At 48.0% G+C, this 21,179-nt stretch overlaps 1 protein-coding gene across 1 annotated transcript in view; it reads right to left on the bottom strand.

Moving 5' to 3' along the window:
• Window positions 1-19,529, bottom strand: part of TEKT5 (tektin 5) — a 33,357-nt gene extending 13,828 nt beyond the window's left edge. The window contains exons 1-5 of the mRNA XM_024571725.2: window positions 18,902-19,529; window positions 15,772-15,855; window positions 15,096-15,166; window positions 10,812-10,955; window positions 6,458-6,680 (exon numbers count right to left, since the gene is read on the bottom strand). Coding sequence (XP_024427493.1) covers window positions 6,458-6,680; window positions 10,812-10,955; window positions 15,096-15,166; window positions 15,772-15,855; window positions 18,902-19,477 — 1,098 coding nt within the window. The 5' untranslated portion in view covers window positions 19,478-19,529. The remainder of the gene's footprint in view (window positions 1-6,457; window positions 6,681-10,811; window positions 10,956-15,095; window positions 15,167-15,771; window positions 15,856-18,901) is intronic.
• Window positions 19,530-21,179: the final 1,650 nt, after the last annotated feature.

Below are 21,179 nucleotides of genomic sequence, written 5' to 3' on the forward strand. Positions count from 1 at the left end.
CTCAGGCACACACGTCCTGGGTACAGTGATGACACCTGAGCCCATGTGTCATCACTGGAGAGCCTTTGATTCCTCTTGGCACTCAGGTGAGCATCAGGCTAAGAGACTTACCATATGTGGCCCTGTGGCTTTTCCTGAGAATAAAGGTGCCAAGTCTACTACATAGCACCTATACACTTATTTAATATTTTTCTTGAAACCAACTCCTTTTTGGCCTTTGACAAATGTATTTGAGATGGAATGTTTACATGGAAGTAGAAAGCTAGTATACCTTGCCTTTAAGAGAGAGTCCCATAACAATAGAGAAAATGGAAAAAAAGAAGTTAATTCTAACTAGGTTCTGTTGTCTTTCAAAGGTTCAGAAACTACCTGAGGCTTGATGCCTTGCTGTTAGAAATGGAAATCTCAGATGAAAGGCAGAGATTACCAACAAACTGGATCTATCAGTCTTGCCCCTGGACACTCTCAGAAGGAAAACTTCTGAAGAGAACTTGCTCACCAAGGCACAGTGGTGTTTAAGGCTTGATCCCTGCCTCCCTCCTAATCTGCCCCCAGGGGCACGGGGGCTCCTCTTCCCCTGGGCTGAGCCACTTTTAGAAAGGAGCCAGCCAGTAGCTTGGCTGCAGCACTTGTGCTGGAAGGGATCTGGCTGCTTGCAAAGCACAAAAGCATTTCCCACTCCACAGCGGGTTCCAGACCTCCTAGGACAAACAGAGGGGCAGGCGGCAGGCGCTGGGACCCTCGATCGCTGGCCAGCTGTGGGCCCTCACCCCTCAGACACTGCCATCCTGCCCTGTCATTGCTCCCCAGGGAAGGGATGGTTCTGCTGGTGTTAATGACCACTTGGAACTCAAAACCCCAAAGAAACTTCAGCATAAGAGCAAAGCCTTTCAAAGTTAAAACTCATAGCCCCTCTGTGTTCTGTTAAACTCTTTTCTTGCCTGGCCACTGTTACACATCAGCTTTCCTGCACCACCTCTGATGCACAGAGCAGACTGTGCCCACACACAAGCTTGCTGGAACCAGGCGAATGCTGTGAATGAGTGAAGGGGGCCATGATGGACGTGATGGGGACTGAGGCAAATTAGAGCCCAGGCCCTGTCCAAAGAGATGCAGTGGCCTCTCAACTTCTTCCCATTGTTCCTCTGGAGAAAACTAGGCTCAGAGTTGCTAAAGATACCAATTTTTCAAGAGATTCTGGAAATCTATACACAAATGTTTATAGCAGCCCCAAGCTGAAAACAACCCTAATGCCCACCAGCAGATGAGTGGACAAATAAATGGTGGTATATGGACACCATATATACTAAGGTGTATCCATAACAAGAAAGAATAAACTAGAAATCTCAATTATGCTGAGTGAGAGACACCAAATTTTTTTTAAAAAGAAAAGAATGCATAGGATATTTCTCCCTTTACATGAAATTCTAGAAAATGCAAACTCACCTATAGTGAGAGCAGGTCAGGGACTATGTGGGGTTGAGGAGGGGGACAGCAGTGACAGGTAACAAAGGGGCACGAGGAAACCTTTCATTTGTTCACTACCTTGACTGAAGTGGTGACCTCATAACAAAAAAAGTCAGAACTCTTCAACTTGTACACTTGAAATACGTGTATCTATTTGCGTGTCAAACAGAAATAAAGCTGTTGAGAGAAAAATGTGAGGAACCAAATAATAGGTGGACTACGCATGTTTATCCTCTGATTTAACCACTCCGTCAGCATTCCCTTGGAATTCACCGTGCATCATGAATTTCGTGAGGCACTACAGTTGCCAAGGTGAGTGGTGCTGAGGAATTCTCATGGCCACAGTGGTGCAGGCCGGCCTGGCCACAGTGAATACGGTGACCTGCAGACACAGGCAGGTGTTACCTAAAGAGAGCCTGTTGCCTGCAGTCTCCATCTAAACTCTCAAGGTTTTCTGAAGAATCTAAAGTAATTGAACTTTTTTCCTCTGTAAATCCAGTTGGCCTACTCAAGGAAAAATGCCTGCTTACCTAGCTGCCAGCTAATCAGTTGGCAACATCAAAAGCAAACAGAGCAAACAAAGACCACAGCAAAAATCCAGGGAAGAGGTGGTGGAGGCCCAGGCCAGGGGGACACAGAGGAAGGAGTGAGAAGTGGTGACATTCTGAGAATACAATCAATCACATTTGCTGGTGGAGTGGGTGTGGGGTGGGAAGTAGAGAAGTGGCCTCCAAGGTTTGGGATTGAGCACCGGGAAGCTGAGGCCCCTGGGATCCCCTGGAAGCACCTGGAAGTCATAGCTACCAACTGAGATGAGAGAGCTCCAACTGGAGCAGGCGGGAGAGTGAAAGCTGGCTCCTCCTGTTTGCTGCCTCTGACCACAAGAAAGCCTACAGCACGTGTGTGGGGTGAGCTGTCGAGAGGAAGCAGAGAAATCCAGCTAATCTGATACTCTGACAACCTGATCAAGGCTGTGACTCTGGCTTATCCGGATCCTCCAGCTAATAACGTCATTTGCTCCAACCACATTAACAATCGGGATGGGAAAATGAAATTTGACTCGAGGGCACTCATTGCAGGGGGCTGGGGCAGGAACCCCAGAGGGGCGTCTGCATCTGCACAAATTGGGCACCGTCTGTGTGATGGGGTAAGCTGGTCCGATCCCATCAGAGCCTGAGAAATGACTGGGCTTGGCCTGGAACTTGGAAACAAAATGCAATTAGAGAAAATCTGATTAGAATTAGATGACCCAGGCTTGCCTTTTGGAAGGATTTGGTTCTCCTAATATTCTGAGTCTGGAAGAGAGGAAGAAAGAAAGAGGGAGAGAATGGAAGGAGACAGCTGCTTACCCAGATGTTTGTCAAAGCCAAAGCACTCTAACAACCTACACTCTGGCTACTTCCCACCACCCAGTTCAAAATGCAGGTTCTCAGGCTCAGCCCCAGACCCACTCGATCAAAATCTGCATTTTGATGCAGTCCCAGGAGATACTCCCGATTACTGCACACACAGTAATATTTGAGACACATGGGCGTACACTGCTGTTTTCTAAGTGTCAGGCTTTCACTGACCATCCTGACCATTCTTGCCATATCCCCTCTCACTACTTGTAACATGATTAACAATCTGTTCTTCAACTCGATTCATTCAAAAAACCTTATGTTTACTTAAAAGTAAAACTTTATATCACTAGCATCAGTGGAAAATCAGCATTACTTGCCATAACTGGAAATCACCATAAAAATGCATGAAACAAGATGAAAGTAAAACCACACTGTTTCAACTCGGGCTGGATACTGTTGCCTGCCCAAGTTCTTAGCCTGAGGCCCACACTCACTGTTTAAAAGGGAGATCAGCTATCTTAAAGAGGTGAGGGAGGCATTCTAGCATCTGATCAAGACCTTCCTCTTGAGATCATCACAAGGATTGAAAAAGGGTTGAAGAAGGAATAACTTTCTCGCTGTGTGATTCAATGATGTTAATGCTGTGTCCACATAACACACCTGCTATCATTTCCCCTACAACTTTAGAATAGGGGCTGTTCTATTACAGTGTCCCTGCCCCCTTACCTCCTTCCCATAAGTCCTTGCCTCTTTTCCCCCACTTAAAGTCCTCTCCCTAAAAGGCTAGTTCAGCTGGGTAACTGAATGCAGGCAGGGACTTCTGCTTATCCGGAGATTCCTCAGGACCCTGGCTTTCAGAACAGATCGGTTCTCAAACGCAGCCTCCCACGTGGTGGTCATCAACTGCTTCAGCCCACAGGAGTCACCAGCCTCTCTTCTAGCAGCGGTCAATATGACCAAGAGTACCCCAAGTCCCCAAAACCCAAGGACAAAGGACAAGGACAATGACCCAGGACAAGTTATAAGGTTTGGGGTGTGGCCTTGGTGATTGAACTCCAGAGATCATGGTGAATAACGAAGTCTGCCTATGAATCCCCAAACCACTGGGGGTTTCAATGATGTCTACATGAAATGCCATGTAGACCTGGTCGTTCAAAGTGGGTTCCCATGAGAACTTTGGGCAATAATGTAATTGCTTTGCAACACAGGTGGGGATGGGGACCTAGAATTTCCAGAAATGCCTCTTGTCAAGGAAAATCAGGCCAAGCTCAATATTTAGCAGTTAAAATTTTAAAGGGAGCATTTCAAATCCTCCAGCTGAAGCAAACTGTTGAAAGGTAAAATGGTTGTTATATATTTATCTTCATTACATCAACTCCTACTTTTTTTTTTACCTTCACCTGAGAACATTTTCTCATTGCTTTTTTTTTTTTTTTTTTGAGAGCGAGAGGAAGGGGTGAGAGAGAGAAACATTGACATAAGAAACACTGATGAATTGCCTCACATATGCACCCTGACCAAGGATCGATCCCACAACTTTGGCAAATTGGGATGATGCTCTAGTCATCTGACCTACCTGGCCAGGGCTATATAATGCCTATCAATTAAAATTCACATGGTTGCAAAAACTCTCTGATCAGCAGTGATTGGGCTGTTAGTAATACTTCAAAACTTCTCCAGAGAAATTTGGAAAGGGAAAATGTTTTGCTCCCCACCTCCACCCAAAAGATTCTTTTTCTTTCCATTGATAATAATATCAATACTGGTTACCTTTTATTAAGTATTTACTATGTGCACAGAGATCCACTCATTAATCCTCACAATAATGTCATCAAGTAGGAATTCTTACTCTCTGTTCCACAGGTGAGCCACCAAGACCCACCAAAGGAGCCTTCCCAAGTCATCCCCAGGCCTCAGACTTCATGCCGTAAACATGGCAATACAACGTATTTGATCTACCGAATGAAATGCTCATTAAATGAAAACACTTGCTCAACAGCCAAAAGGTGGGAGCAATCCAAGTGTCCATCGGTGGGTGAATAAACACACAAGATGTGGTCTATACCTTCAATGGAGCACTATTCAGCCTTACAGAAAGGAAATTCTGACACAGGATACAACATGGATGAAACCTGAATACTTTTCACTAAGTGAAAAAAGTCAGTCACAAGAAGACAAATCCTGTATGACTACTTAAATGAAGTACATAGGGCAGTCAAATTCATAGACCCAGAAAGCAGAATGTTGGTAGCCTGGGGCTGGGGAAGGAGAAACGGGGGTTATTGTTTAAAAGGTATAAGTTGAAGTGCAGAGTTCTTTCGGTTGGGGAAGATGAAAAAAAGTTGCGGAGAGGGGTGGCAGTGACGGTCGCACAACAATGTGAAGGCACTTGAGACCACTGAACGGCAAGCCCTCTCATAGCTCAGTAGCTATGAACTAAAAGTTTGTGTCTCCCCAAACTCACACGCTGAAAAAAAATCCCCATTGGGAAAGTACCAGGAGGTGGAGTCATCGAGGGGTGATTAGGCCATCCGTAGGCTCATGAATGGGATTAGTGATCTTATAAAAGAGACCTCTCCCACCCCTTCCTGGGGGAGAGGACAAGTCTATGATCAAGAAGCAGGTTTTCGTCAGACACCAAATCTGCTGGCACCTTGATCCTGAACTTCTCAGCCTCCAGAACTGTGAGGAAATAATTTCTGTTGTTAACAAGCTTCCCAGTCTGTGAGATTTTTGTTATGGCAGCCCAAGGGGCTAAGACAATGGTAACTTTTATGTATATCCTACCACAATATAAAAATGATTTTTCCCTAAAAAAAGGAAAAAGAAAGATGCTTGAAATTAAAAGCATTCACTCATTCATGCACCATTCAACATCGGCTCAAAACTCATCATTGCAATTCCTTTCATTCATCGCACAAAGATTTCAGGAGTGTCTACTTTGTGCTAGGCAGCATACCAAGTGGTGGGGGTACAAGGCTGAACGAGGAGTGATGCTCTGGCATCCAACAGGCTCTCTAAATTTACATTGAGTAAGGAGGGTAAATTCCATGCAGAGGAGACTTTCCCAGAGGAGTGAAACAGCATGACACATTGGAATAAGGAAGTAGTGAAAGGGGCATGTCAGTGTGGGAGTAGCAGGAGAGAGTGACAGAAGTAGACTGTCCTTTGTGCTCCTCAAATTCAAAAAGCACCCCGCCCCTCCACACAGGGTCCTGATGCTGTTGAAGCCTTTGAAGGTCAAAAGATCACATTTTAAAATGCCATAAACATGGCAATACAATGTATTTGATCTACATTTTCAAAGAGTGCAGATGGTCTGCTCAGACATGGTTCCTGGGTCTTCCTTGGCCCTGGGGGCCAACAGCAAGCAGCCTTTGGGTGCTATGGTGACAGCCAAGACAAGCTCTATGCTCCAACACCGAGTGAACAAGGAAGATTTACTCCTAGATGCTCATGTCTTCCTGGGAAGCTCAAAGCCCCTGCCCCACTTTGGGCTGGACATGCTTGTAGACTGTGGGACAAGTGGGGCCTTTTCAGTGGCAGGGGTGGGTGGACAGCTTGGCCAGATGCTGCTGAGACCACAGAAGGAAGGTGAGAATGTGACAGAGTAGACAACAGTCCTCAGGCACATCTCACTTACTGACCTTAGCCAGCTGCATCTGCAGCTTATTCTTCACATCCGTGACCTCGGAGATGCGGGCATTGAAAGCCAGATTGGTGTCGGTGAATTGCTTCCACATCTGATCTGACAAGGTCTCAAAGAGGTTCTTGGCCTCCTCCTGCAGCCGGATGGAGTTGGCTCGCATGTTCTGCGAGTGCCTGATGTTGTCATTACTGAACTTGGCCCACGTCTCAGGGACAGAGATCCTGCAAGAGGCAAAAAGAACAAATTTAGCACAGGTGAGGACTGAGGGTTTGCGGCAGGCCTTGGGGATCTCCCAGTCCAGGGTTGCTCAACCTCAGCATTCTTTTTTGTATTTTTTATCCTCATCTGAGGACACTTTTCATTTGCTTTTTTCAAGTGAGAGAGGAAGGGAGACAAACAGAGAAATATCAATGCAAGAGAAGCATCAGTCGGTTGCTTTTGTATACACCCAGGGATCTGTGCTGAGACAAGCGGTCATACTTGTCCAGACCAGGGGTCACACATGCTCATGTCCGGACTGGGGATGAACCCTCAACCTTCCCTGACCAGGAATTGAACCTGCAACATTTTGGTTATGGGAAGATGCTCCAACCAACTGAGCTATACCAGCCTGGGCAGCCTCAGTACTCTTGACATCTGGTTGGGCATCAGACTCTGTTGTGGGGCCCGTCCTGTGCACCGTGAGATGTTTAGTAGCATTCCTGGCCTCTACCCACCAGATGCCAGTAACGATGCCTCCAGTGTGACAGCTAAAAATGTCTCCAGCCATTGCCCAAAGTCTCTTAGGGGAGGAGGCACAATGGCCCCCAGATGAGAACCACTGGACTAATCCAACTTCCTTACTTATAGGTGAGGCCACTGCAACCTGGAAAGAACAGCTGCTTTCCTTGGTGAGTTATAGGTGAGTTATCTCTCTGAAGAGATTCCCTAGAAAGGTTCTTTTCAGTAACACTTCCTCCACTGCCACCACCAAAATCATACAGACAGAGGGCACAGTGCTGCCTGTGGGGTCCGTTCAATTCAGGGACCATGCTAATGCACTGACTTCTTTGTTTAACAAATGTTCTTTGAACCCCTACTGCATGCCAAGCCTTGTTCTAAGCACTTGAGATAGAGCCATAAACAAGAACAGCAACATCCCTGACCTCATGGTGATAAATTTCCACTGGAGGGAGACAGACAACATATAAAGATGTTTACACATGGGATTATGTGTGATGAAGGAATTTAGGAGCAGGATGACGAAAGAGAGACAAATGGAAAGGGGCCATTATGTGTCAGGGTTGTAGAAGGAAATCAATGGAATTTGTACTCAGAGAGGGTTGAGGTGCTCATGGATTAGCAGTTGCACAAAGCTGTCATCACCCCAGCTGTGAAGAGTAGAGGAGAGGGGCAGGTTGGAGAGGAGGAGGCCTGGAGGGCCACTGGGAGGGAGGGAGAGAAGGAACAAGGAAGGATAAATCCCCAACAGCTTTCTGCTCTGTCCTCCCTCCAGCTACTGCTGGTGTCCCTCCTATTGGGTTAAACTCAACTGGAAACCAGAGGGCAAAGAGCCAGAAAGGCACTCTGCAGAGGGCAGCCTCCTCTGCAGCAGGCAGCTAAGGAATCAACCTAGGAAATGAAAGGAGACAAGGGCTACATTAGAAAGGGCAGGCAGGGAAGGCTTCTCAAAGGCGGTGATTCATAAAGGATTCAGTTTAGGCAAGAGAAAGTTCTTCCTGCAGGTATATAAATCCCCATGACAAGCAACCAACAAGAGTTTTGTTCTCTGGGAAGCCTTTGAGAAGGAGGGAAATGCATTAACTTTTCAAGGTCTTTTCTAGACAGGAAGTCTCTCCAGTTATTAAGTAAAGTAGATTTTTATTCTCAGACAGTAGGAAAAAAGACACTGAATTTTCTGAAATAGAAGTCTCTTTTCAAACATTTTAAAGCACACAGATTGCTTCGTGAATAGAAATTTGCAAACATATAATACATGGCTGTTTTGTCTGGCTTTTGCAGGAGTTAAAAGCAAGCAATGAACACGGGTCTCTCAGGCTTTTGGAGATGGGAGGGGCACTCGTGTCTGAGCCAAAGCTTTCATTCAACAAAGACCTGAGGTGAAGCGTCTTTTCCAAGGTCACACAGCTACTCACCATCAGATGAGGAAGGAGGAGGCACCAAGGACAGTAGATAGAGACCAGCAGATGTACCCCATTGCTGCATGGGGCACCGTCAATGTCAAGACGGCAACCTCTGAGCCCTCCCCCTCCCCTGGAGCAGACAGCAGAGCTCCTCAGAGAAAACAACCAGCTTAATCACACTCTCCCTGGGGAGAATTTGCCAGAGGCAGTCTGTCTCCTCGCAGGCGCTGTTCCTCAGGAGCGGGTGGGACAACTTTCTGTAGCCTGTGTCCTCTGAAGGCTAAAGATGGCAGAGATGGCAGGCTTTGCTGAAGAGACAGAAAGGCCCCTGGACAAAACACCCAGGCACAGTGTCCATCCATGTGGGCTCAGATTGTGGCTCTGCCATTCACTGTGTGCATGTGGGCCAGTCACTTCACCTGTCTGAGCCTTAGTTTCCTCATTGTAAACGAGGGGGTAATAACGGCACCTACCCCCATGTTTGTCGAGTGAATATGACGCCCCTGTCACTGCACCTGACAGTAGTAAACACTCGATAAATACTTATGATTCATAACACGCTGTGTGTAGATCTTTCAGCAGGGTGTAGCAAACATCAGGTAAAAGGCATCCACTATCATCATCATCATCACCACCACCACCACCACCATCATCATCAGTTAATCCGTGCCAATGAGAACTGCAGTGAACAGAGACATTGCAATTCAGAGTCTCCAAACATCGATTCAGCTGCCTAGACATGGCCCTGCTCTAAGAAACCCCAAATAACAGCCCTGAGCTAGCACATCTGCGGAGCGATTAGTCACCACAAACAGCAGTGGAGGTGCTGGGGGAGGAACTTTAAATAGCGGCCCCCTCCTGGGCATGCGACCTGACTGCTCAGGTGTCAGGGAGGCATCTGTGGGTGGCTGTGGATGAAGGCACTGAGCCCCCTAAGTCCTGCTCACCTTGCCAGCGCTATGGGGGCATCAGTGTTGTCAGGAAAAGAAAGATCCCCAGGAGGTGTTGTTGCTGAAAACCCCAAGCTCCTCTCAACATTTCTATCTTATCTTTACTAAGATCCAGAAAGTGACCCTGGGCATGGTCCAGGAGACTGCCAACAAACTCCTTTCCTTCCTTCCCGCTCCCCTCCCTTCCTTCCTTTTGTCCTCCTTCCCCTCACTTCCCCCTTTCACGCATTTTCATTCAACAGATATTTATTGCACATCTACTATGTGACAAGCACAAATCTATGTACTAGAGAATTTTTTAAAGGGGACAAGAGAGACACCACCCTCTGTACTCACAATCTCTCTCTCTCTCCCTCGCTCTCTCCAGCCTTCAAACTACCAGTTGGGAAAGCATACTTTAGTTCCACATAAAGTTCTAGGTTGTTGTGACATGCCCACCACAGTGCCAGGCAGATAGATAGAAGGCTCCCAGCTTGTAGCTGCTGTGATAAGAAAATGAGGTCATACAGTAAGTTCTCGGTAATTGTTGGCTGTTGTCATTCCTTTACCTGAGGCTCTGTGCTTAGCACTTCACACACCCACCTTTTCATACTCATAGCAACTCTGGGAGTTGGGGACTATTATTATTCCAGTGTTATAGATGAGGAAACTGGGGCCCAGAGGGGTTAAGTAATTTACCTCAAGAGCTAGAGTAGAGGCTGGATTTGAGGCCAGCAGCCCGGCTGTAGACTCCACTCTCAACCACCACCAGTGATGGTGAACATCAATTGGCTCTCCTGGCTGAGCTTGAATTCCTCCTCTCTCTGGCTACTACCATTTTATTCTGGAAATTGTTTGGTGGCATTGCCAATTGAGGTGTCCCAGCATGTCCTGGCCCAGCAGCAGCGGTGTGTGACCCTCACTGAGCTGATAGCTTGCTCTATCTTGCTGGAATTTGAATCTTGGGCAAAGTGGAGCAAGAATGGAAAGACAGTGTTGCTCTGACAAAAGAGCTGATTAACTCTCACTTCCTGGCTCATTTAAGATGCCAGAGCCTTCCCCTCCAGCCTTTCCCTTGAGCCAGTGGCTCTCTGTAGCCTTCCAATAAATTCCAACTTGTCTTAAGTTTTTTAGCCAGAACTGGATGCTGTGGGTTGCAACCAAGGATTCCCATTCAACCACACTGCCTCTCACTTGACTGGTGCATGATGCCCCTTTAAGGCTGTTTGGCAGGGGCAGACTCAGAAACTCCCACTTCCACTGGGCACGGGCAGATGGGGACCAAGAGCGCAGTACTTACGTGCCATCCACCTTCTCCACGCCATGGAAGAAGCTGATGCAGTCTGATGTGTTCCTCAGGTTAAAACACTTTTCATCAATAAACTGCGCTGAGTTTTTGTCCTCAAGGTCCCTCTCCAGAGCATGCTGAGCATCTCGGTTATCCCTGTGGGGGAGGGAGGGGGTCAAGGATTTATCCCTGGGTAGTGCACTAATCCAGAGTCCCTCACCCAAGATCACATGGGAGGTTGCTGCAGAGCCACCACTGAAAGCCAAGTCTTTGGACCCCCAGGAGGGTGCTCTGTCCACCCCCAGCAGCTTCTCAGCCCTCTTTCCACTTTGATGCCCTCACCACATACACAGGGCCTCCTTCCAATCCAAGCAGACCTGTTGTTATCAGGACAGGGGTGAGCAAACGTTTACTGTAGAGGGTCAAATGCTAAATATTTTAGGCTTTGTGGGTCATATGGTCTGTGTAGCAACTTTTCAGCTATGCAGAGAGCAGTCATAGATGATATGTAAATGATGGGAATGGCTGCATTCCAATAAGACCTTATTTAGAAAAACAAGTGGTGGGCCAGATTTGGCCCTCCAGCTATACTTTGCTGACCTGATTTAGAAGATATGAATTCACACTTTGAACTAAGCCTGGAATCACTTTAAATCATGTGTCTCATCCAATAGCTGGCACAGAAGGAAAAGACGTGAATAAGACCCAGTCACTTACCTCCACATTGCTCACAGACTCGTGTAAATAGAGTGAAGCTGCATGCGTACAGAATGTAAGGGCAACAGTGCAGGTTTGTAAAGGATACCAAGTAATGTTAACTCAGGGTGAGGGGGTAGTCAGGGAAGGCTTCCCAGGGAGGTCCCAAGCTGGCTTTTCCTAATAATAGGAGTAGACATTGTGGACAAAGTTGGGTGGGGGTGTGAAAATTCCGAGCTGAGGACACCACATGTGCAAACGCAGAAGAGCTAGAGACCTCCAGGTGTTTAGGGACCTATAAGCAGCTCAGTAAGGTTGTCAGAATCAGGGACTTGACGGAGTTGGAGATGGGGCAGGGTCCAGGATTGGGTGGCGTCAAGGACTGGGCAGAGTCAGGACTGGGAACTCAGGGACTGGGCAGAGTCGGGGACAGAGCAGAGGAAATGAGAGGACAGTAAGTCAGGGCCCAGGACTGGAACCTACAGGTCTGGTATCTTGGCTAAGAAGCTTAGACTCAGGCCACTGTTTGCCAAATTCTGGCCATTGGGGAACCACTTTCACGATTCTTGTCATTGTCCCAAAGTACATACACTATTAGTCACGTTCTACTTATCTTTTTATTAAATCACCTTAAAAATATAAATGAATGTATTTAAAAGGAAAATCTCCATCACTGTCTTAAAAAAAAAACCAAACAATTCTTCCCATTAATGGGTCACCTCAAACATAAATACTAAGTAAGCACTAACAGAATTCTAGCTAGAATCTGTTGTCTCTAGAAGGCTGTTAAGCCTGAAACTTTTTGTGTTACCCTTGTTTGAAAAAGAGATTAGTCAGGGTTAAAAACACCTAAGCATCGATTGGGACTTTCGCCTTGAAGTGCTTAGAAGAACTGAAAGAACGAGGGAATAACTCTGACTAAGCAAGCTGATGTCCCGATACCAACTAGAACGATGGGTGCACATCTTACATGGGTCTCTCGCTTTCCCCTTCTGCATCCTCTCATTCCCTCTCTTTCTCTCTCCCTTCCTCTGTCTCTTCCTCTATCTTTTCCTCACATTTTTATCTCTTGCTGCCTCATCTTTCTTGATTTCTCTCTGTCTTATGGTCTCTGTCTCTCTCCTTCTCCCCTGTCTGTCTCTATCTTTTTGCCACTTTGTTTTTCTGCTATGGATACTGGGAGCTGGTGAGGGGTTACAAACAGGCCAGGAGCAAGAACATTAAATCCTGATGGTGGGCCCCCACCTATCAGGATACTCGGGGTGATGTTGGGGCAGAAGGAGGCATCCTGGGGCCTCAGAATCCCTGGTGAGCTGGTCCAGACTCCTGGCCCTTGTTAATGAGGCCTGGGGAAAGATGTGGCAGCCCCTGGGTCTCTTCTTTGGCCCATGACGGCGAGCCCTGCCAGTGTCAAGGCTCACACGGCTGTTCATCCACCAGAAAAAGCCAGAACTTGGCTCCTGCCCAATCAGGAAGAGTCTTTTCTGCTTTTGTTAGGGAGGCTGGGGAGCTGAGAAAATGGTCCTGCCCAGACAGGGGCCTCAGGCCTCACCCGGAAAACCGCAAGTCAATAGCCCAGGCCTGCCTATGTCAGGTTAACCACCTGACTAGGTCAGCGGCAGAGCCTTCCTACAGGCGGCCAGGACACACTGATAATAAAGCTCTGTCCATTTCTAGGTTAATTAGGCTGCCTGAAACACAGGCTGCCTCCCTGCAGGATGACAGGCATTCTCTGACAAACAGTCTGCTCCTCAAGATAGAACGGTCTCCATCCAGGCTGGCCTGGCCTCTGGTCCCGCAAAAGGGAATGCTCCCCACCCCCAGCCCTCTGCCTCAGGTGGTGCATCTCTCAGTGTCCATTCTGGCATCTCCTGTGCTCCCTTCCTCTTTCTCTGTGTCTGCTCCTCTCCATCTCTGCTTTCCTCTGTCTCTAACTTGCCTCTTGATTTCTCTCTTCGTCTGAGCACAACTATGTCTCTCCTCTGTCCCTCTCTTGTCCCTCTGTCTCCCTGACATCCTCCTCCCATCTCTGTTGACCACTTCATGTTGTCTCTCTCTCAGTGTTTACTCTGTCCCCCAGTTGATGGGACTTTCTTAGTCTGTTTCAGTCTCTCTGGTTCTCCCAATTCTCCCACCATGTTCATCATCTGGGGTTGCACAAGTAGCTCCTCCCCAACCCTAGACTCAGAATTTCTCTTCCTGGGTCCAGCTCCCCAATTTCGAGTCTGGCCTGTTGCTCACTTTGCCGGTTCAAACTGTCCTGTTCCCCAAACTTCAGCCCTCTCGACACCCGAACGCCGAGTTTTGTCGAGCCTTATGTCAACAACAAAAAGAAAACCATTCGCTCTTGCCAAAAAAAAAAAAGTCATTGTAAAATTACAAGCAATAAAAATACAACAAAGGCATTCACTTGCCCACATTTTTTTTTGTTTAAATCCAAGTAAGGTTTTAAAAAAGTGAATTGATGTATAGGCAAACTGCAGTCCAAGTGGCAGGTGGAATTGTCAGAACTCAGGACAGAGACACATAGATGGCAGGATTTAACCCTGCTTTCATCAACTCAATGAGGCGCTATGTTTGTACCTTACTCGGATCTGCCTCTAACCTTGCCTTCAGTTCTGCCGGTAGCTTTTCAACACTGCCTTGGATGCTGTTGTCCTGGGTGATTCTCTGCAATCCCTGCCACCCAGTCCTCACTGCCTCAGTGAAGTTGAGGGACTGCTGCGGTGGTGGAGGGGGGAGGTGACTGCTGTTCCTGGGGTACAGGAGGCCAGGGCACCCCCAGAGCCTATTTGCAAGCCACCTGGCCCCTTAGCATTCCATCCGGGCTCCCCTTGTGCCACACACAGCAGGGAGGGAAGCCCCGAAAAGGTTGCCAACCTGCCTCCTGCTATCTCTATCTGGGTAAATGAAGAGGAGAAGCTAGCGGAGTAGTGTGCCCCGCATGAGTTAAATGCAAGTGCCTGAGTCAAGGGCCAGGTGGGAAGGCTGCCTCTGGAATTGCTGGGAGCCAAGGGCTTAGCTATGGGCTCCAAACCTTGTAAAACTCAAGCCTCCCTTTAATTATGGGGAAGCCTCCTGGTTTGTCACGGTACCAGTTACATAATCTTCCAGGAACTAAAAGCTGATTCCTTTTGAAGGCTCTCGGCTCAGGCGTCCACCAGCCTCCTCTGGAGATGCCCCTGCCTTTCACCTTGATGCCTAATGCCACCCACTCTCTCCCATTTCACAAGGTTCAGAACGCACACGAGGAAGCCACAGTGAGGAGGCTGCAGTGAAGACAAGTTCTTTTGCTGAGGCTCTCATTGCAAACAAGAACAACCAGTGATGTGCTGACTCGTGGAAATCAATGTGCACATCTCAGTGACATCCTCTGGTAGAAATGAAATCGGCTATGATGGCAGCAATTATACCACTGGAATTGACAAATGCTCCAAATCAGGTTTTTTTTTCCCCTTCCTAGGGAGCAAGTTGTTAAACACTTCCCAGTACACCACTGACCATAAGAACCACCTAGAGCCAGGGCTCCATCTGGCTTGCCCCACAGTACCTGGGGGACCCAATACAAACTCCAAGAGGGAGAGAGAAAGCATCCCTTACCTCATCTGGATATCAATTCTTTGCGCTAGTCTTCTCATCTGTTCTTGGCAACATTTTATCAAATCTACCTCCTGCAATGAAAATGTCAGAAAGAACAGCGCCCCTTAGAAACTCACAGCCTCCTGTCCCCCAGACCAGAGTCCCCATCCTCACCTCCCATTGCCCACCCGCGACCCCACAAGCTGAAATGTCACGGTGAAGTCCATTTCTTGCCTCACCCCACGTGATCCTGGGGCCAAACAGATGTGGGTCAACTGTGGAGCTTCCACATACCTCATCCACATTCTTTTCTTTTTTATATACTTCCAGATTAAAAGGAAATCTAGCACCTATTTTGTGCCAACTACTCATGTATGGAATATTTCATCATTGAATTATATAATGTATACCAAGTGGTACATACAGTAGGTGCTCTATTAATGCTACTTATTATTATCATTATTAACTAGTATGATGAAGATGGCACCCACATTTTGGAGATGAAAAGACTGAAAGTCAAATGACCTTTCTCCCTGTTCCTAAACCGCAACCTCAGCCCCTCACCCAGGCTTCCTGAGCCCTAACCGCACGGGCTGACACATGGGGCTTCTGCTCCCAGCAGGCAGCTCAGAACGCTCTCTGAGCAGCTGGTCCTCCCTCCCACCTTGGGGGACTGGGCGACCCAGGAGCACCTTACCCGGATAAGGTTTTTCTCCACATTGTCATGGACCAAATCGATCCCGATCCTTTTCTCTCGGTGGTACAGACACTCCAGGGCCACCTGCAGGAAGCAAGCAGGGGAATTGGGTGTTCTCTCTGCAGTCTATGAGACCCTGAGAGGAGGGGCTCACACCTGCCTTGGACATGATCTGTTTTATCCCCGGGAAACCTGGGTACTTTAGGTACCCTCATCATTGTGCGCCTCAGTGGGTTTCTGGAAGGAGGGTCGGGGGGCTGTGAGAGGCCATGACTGCAGATGGGTGCAATATTGGTGCATATTGTACAGGTTTGCTGTGCAGGTTAAGTCAGCTTGAGAAGCATAAAGTGCTCAGAATACTGCAATTAATATTATCTATGAATATTAATTGTTGTTGAAGTTGACCCTTCAACAACGTGACTTTGAACTACGTGTGTCCACTTATGTGTAGATTTTTTTCAATAAATATTGTAGATGTATTTTCCCTCCCTTAGGATTTTCTTAACATTTTCTCATCTCTAGCTTACTTTAGGGTAAGAACGTAGTATATTACACTTATAACATACACGATATGTGTTAATTGACTGTTTATATTGCAGTAAGGCTTCCCATCAACAGTACCCTATTAGTGGTTAAGTTTTTGGGAAGTGAAAAGTTATACGTGGTTTTTGGGCTGTAAGAGCAGTTGATGCCCCTCACCCCATCATTGTCTAGAGGCCAACTGGATGTGAAAATCTGTTTTTGGACATTTCTAAATGAGGGGGGGGGGCTTTAGAAAGTGACCAGGGTCAAGCTCAGTAAACCCTGCCACCCAACAATGGACCTTCAACTGTTGTGGGGACATAAGCATAGCAGAACAGAAGACAGGAGAAGTGGCATCTCGGGAGGCCCTGCAATGAGACTGAGAATGGTGATGGGTCACTAGCCTGTGATGTCACAAAGGGTGGGGGTGGGGCAGGAAATGGGGAGCATCACACTTTGGTATCAGGATGCCAGTGCATCTGGGAGCTCAGGGAAGAGAGGGATTCATTGATTCCACAAGAATTTTCTGAGCCCCTTCTCCATGTCACTTTCAGTTAAGGTACTGGGGTAATGGGAATAAACTCAACAGATAGCCCTACTGTGCTGCATTTTTCAGAGAGAGGAGAACACACACAAGTAAACACATAAACTCAATCATTTCTGACTGTGATAAGAGTTGTGAGGAAAATGGTGATGTGGGGGGCTTGGTGGGGAGTAAGGATGTCAGGGTGGTCAGGGAGGACTTGTCTGAGGTTACACACCATGACCTAAACCAAGAGAAGCAGCAGAAATGAATGGGAATAATGCAGCAGGAACAGGGAGCAGCAGGTGCAAAGGCTGAGGTAGGAGGAGGAATGGACAGAAAACCATTGGGACTGGAGTGGAGAATGTGAGGATGGACTGGTGGGCAGAAGCTGGGCCATGCAGTTGGAGGCTGTGATTAGTAATTTAGATGTTAATTAGGGTGCATTAGGAAGCCATTGAGGGGGGTTGAGCAGGGAAGTGGGAAGATCCAGTTTAATATTTAAAAGCACCCCCTGGCAGCTGTCTGGAAAATAGGTTGGAGGGGAGCGGGAATGGGGAGGCCAGGAAGGAGGCAGTCACCACTGCCCAGTGAGAGGCACCTGGACCGAGGCGGTGACCCTGCAGATGGAGAGAAGAGGAGAGAACCGAGATGTCTCTGGTCCCTGTGCCACCACGTGGTTGTCTGAGGAGGCCACATGATGAGAGGGCCAGAGCTGAGTTTCCCAGACAGGCTGGGAGAGCAAGGAGAGAGCAGGAGTGGAGGGCACAGATTTGGGACGCTGCCCTCAGTCTCTGAGCAGCATTCCTGCCCATTCTCCTTCCGGGGAGAAGCCCGGGGGTGTAGGGAAATAGTAGGACTCCCCCCACCCCACTGTAGTGGACAGAATCTGTGCCATGTCTCCCAGAGGATCTGGAGGCAGGACCTCTCCTACAGAAGCCCCCACACCTGACATGGAGCAGGAACAGCTGCAGGAGGTTTCCAGGCAGGAGGTTCTGAGTCCCCACGTGCTCCAGGGAGCCACAGAACATCATTCTGGGTGGCCAAGACCAGCTCCCCCAGCACAAGGTAGGCTCCTTACCCAATGTCCACTCCAGAACCCAGAGAAAAACACTTACCCAGACTCCTCTGAAGCCAGGGAGCCCAGGTGAGTTCTGGCAAATGGGCTAAAAATGGAATCACATGATGTGCCTTTTGGAAAACTGACACTCCCCATAAAAAGAGACAGACACAGTTAGCACAACGCCCTACCCCTACCTTCCTGCCTCACATGAAAATATCACAAAGCTCCTTGCAAGCAGGAACTTGCAATATGAGATATGAAACCTCCTTGCAAGCAGTAGGATAGCAGCTGCATGCTCAGGATGGCCAAGCACAGAGATTGGAGCCTGGCGACCTTCTGGCATCAAGTGCAGATGTTTGGGTCCTAGAGTATGATGGGAGACCCAGGAAATGTCGAGAATGTCCACATGTGGATACTTATTCATTTATTTAACCAATACTTATTGAGTGCCTCCTATGTGCCCCACACTGTGCTAGGCTGGGAAGATATTCAAGCCAGCAGTGTAATCAACAGGCAGTCAGTATGGACATTGCTCCTAAAGGTCCAGCAGAGACGTACAGGTACATCAGAGCTGAGTGTCAGTCTTGAACACATTGGTGACAAAGCAGACAAAAATTCCTGCCCTCATGGCACCTATACTCTAGTGTGGGGAGAGGGACAGTACACAAATAAATGTGAATGTCATAGGGCATGTGAGCGGTGTTAAGGGCTTCGGAGAAAAACAAAGCAGTTGCTGTAAGCATGACCTCTCCAGACCACCGCACACACATGCCTGATGGGACTCTCGTTTCCGGGTGACCCCAAAGAGGAAAAGAAATTCCCTTCACTGTAAGAACCGCTGATTTGACTGGGATTATCCTAAACTGACTAAGATTGTATTTTTTGTCTTAAAAACTGATTAGAGAGGATGATGCTGCTCAAACCAAGCCCCAAGAGCCTATCATCATTGTCCTCGCTCAGAAAAAGCGCAGGCGCTGCTGCATCGGGGCAGCCACCACGCCCCCTCCTGGCCCCACACTCACCTGCAGGGGACAGTTGGCCTCTTCAGCTGCACACTCCAGCCGCTTCTTGACGGTGTCCAAGCTGCGGTTCTCGTTGAGAAGCCTGTCCAGCTCGTAGCTCAGCTCAGACTTCCAGAAGCCAATGTCCGACAGCCTCTGGCCCAGGTTCCGGCAGGTCCCCTCCTGCATCTGGCGGGTCAGCTGGTCCTTGTCCTGCATAAGCTGCAAGGAGTCCCCCATCAGCCGGCCAGCCCACAGCCGAGAGGCCTCGGCCCCGCGCATCTGCAGCTCGTTGGACCTGTCCCAGTCTTGGGGGCTGTAGCGACAGAAGAGCGCCGACTGGAGCACAGGCAGGGTGATGGGTGGCTTCCCACTGCTGGGACACGTGGCTCCCTTGTCCAGGCAGGTCTGGGCGTTGGAGACCTTGTAGAAGAGGCTGGGTCTCCATGAGTTGAGGTAGCGGTACCCAGGCAGGTAATAGGGCTGGTAACATTCTTGGATTACTGGGGCCGGCACAGCTGGAGGGACCACACCGAAGCCACAGGCTTTCTTGGAGCCACAGTAACTGGCGGTCTGAGCGGTTCCAAGAAACTCCATCCTCTCCCATCAGCCCCAAAAGGGCAAAACTCTGCCCATAGGAGCCAAGGCACCCAGCAAAGGGAAGGAGCTTCTCTAGCGACGGCAGGTCCTCTGTGACTCTGCACTGTTGTCATAAAGCCTGGGGGACAGGGCTTTACTGGGGCCCTCGCTCACTTTCAGGCCAGATGGGGCCATATTGTCCCAGTCAAAACACACCAACAATCAACTAAGTGAATGTGAGTTGCTCAATCCACAGAGTTGGAGGTACAAGAAATGACATTTAGCTATTTTCCCATAACAATCAAATCTGCCTTTCCAGACCTAACCCTGCCTATGGAAGAAAATTTAATGTTGTCCACTCCAGTGAAAAGCAGTCGGTCAGTTCAGGGCCAGTTTGGTCAAGGTGGGTGGTTCTCCTTCTGTCTCTGTCCCTAAGATGGCATCAAAGTGGGACATCCACAGAATGAACTCTTGGTATGCAAAACAACAGGAATAAATCTCAAACCTATTCAGCTAAGTGGGAGCAGCTAGACTCAAAAGACCACAACCTGCGTGACTCCATTTAGACGACGTTCTGGAAGCAGCAGATCCATGTGGACAGAAGACAGATGGTTACCAGGGAACAGGGCTGAGAGGACAAGAAAATTTGGGGGTGGTGATAGTATGATCTAGATCTTGATTGTGGTGAGGTGCACACAACTAAATGTATTTGTCAAAACCTGTAGAACTGCCCACTAAAAAGGGGGAATTTTACGGAACATAAATTATACTTCAATAAACCCGACTGCGAGAGGGGAGGGCAAGGGAGTGTGAGCTCCGCCACGCAGCAGAGACCCTGTCTGTTTGGTTCACCATTAGGTCCCAGCACACCACTGAATGAGGGAACCAACAGATGGGCGTCTAGAAGGAGAGTTTTATCATTTTCAGAAAAAGTATTCAACCCTCCGTTTTACACCAATTTGGTTTGTGGGGACTTTCCCCCTTTGAAATGGGAAAGGCAAGATTCCGACCCTCAGATAGCCCTTCTTAGTGGAGTATGATGGCCATTGGAATGTCCTCCCCAATTGCCTTAAACCAGAGCTGAGAAATGGGGGTGGCTATGAGAGGACTAAGGGAGAAGTAACATTTATTAAGCACCTTCCTGATACCTGGTGCTTTACACATACTCCCTTATTTAAATTCCACAGAGAATCTATGAAGGAGGCCTTGACACCCCCATCCCATAGGGCGACATAAGCACACAGGGCGGGATCTGGACCCCTCTGTACCTACAATGCTCACCTCTCAGGATCCTTGGAGATGGGAGCACACACACGAAAGGGCAGCCACGTCGAGGGCAGCCACGAAGTGAACCAGGACGATTCAGGGCATTGTTAAAGCACTGAATTTCAAGGTAAAAACAATAATATGAGAATATCTAATAGTATAAAGTAAAATTCAGATTTTCTCCTCACCCCTGGCTACTTTCATTCTCCCCAGATACAACTACCATTGTCAGATTTTTGTGTTTTTCCAGAAATACCCTACACATATACATAAATCTCTATTTTCTTTTCACAAATGGTAAATACTACACATGCCATTTTCCATACAGCTCTTGGACAGCACTTCATTTTGGTCCATAAACATCTATCTTTTATTTTTTGTATGTAGCTGCACGGCCCTCCGTCATGTGAGTTTCTATGACTTATTTGACCATTTCCTGTGACTGGGTCTTTAA

Source organism: Desmodus rotundus, chromosome 1 (genome assembly GCF_022682495.2).
Source record: "Desmodus rotundus isolate HL8 chromosome 1, HLdesRot8A.1, whole genome shotgun sequence".
Classification (NCBI taxonomy): domain Eukaryota; kingdom Metazoa; phylum Chordata; class Mammalia; order Chiroptera; family Phyllostomidae; genus Desmodus; species Desmodus rotundus.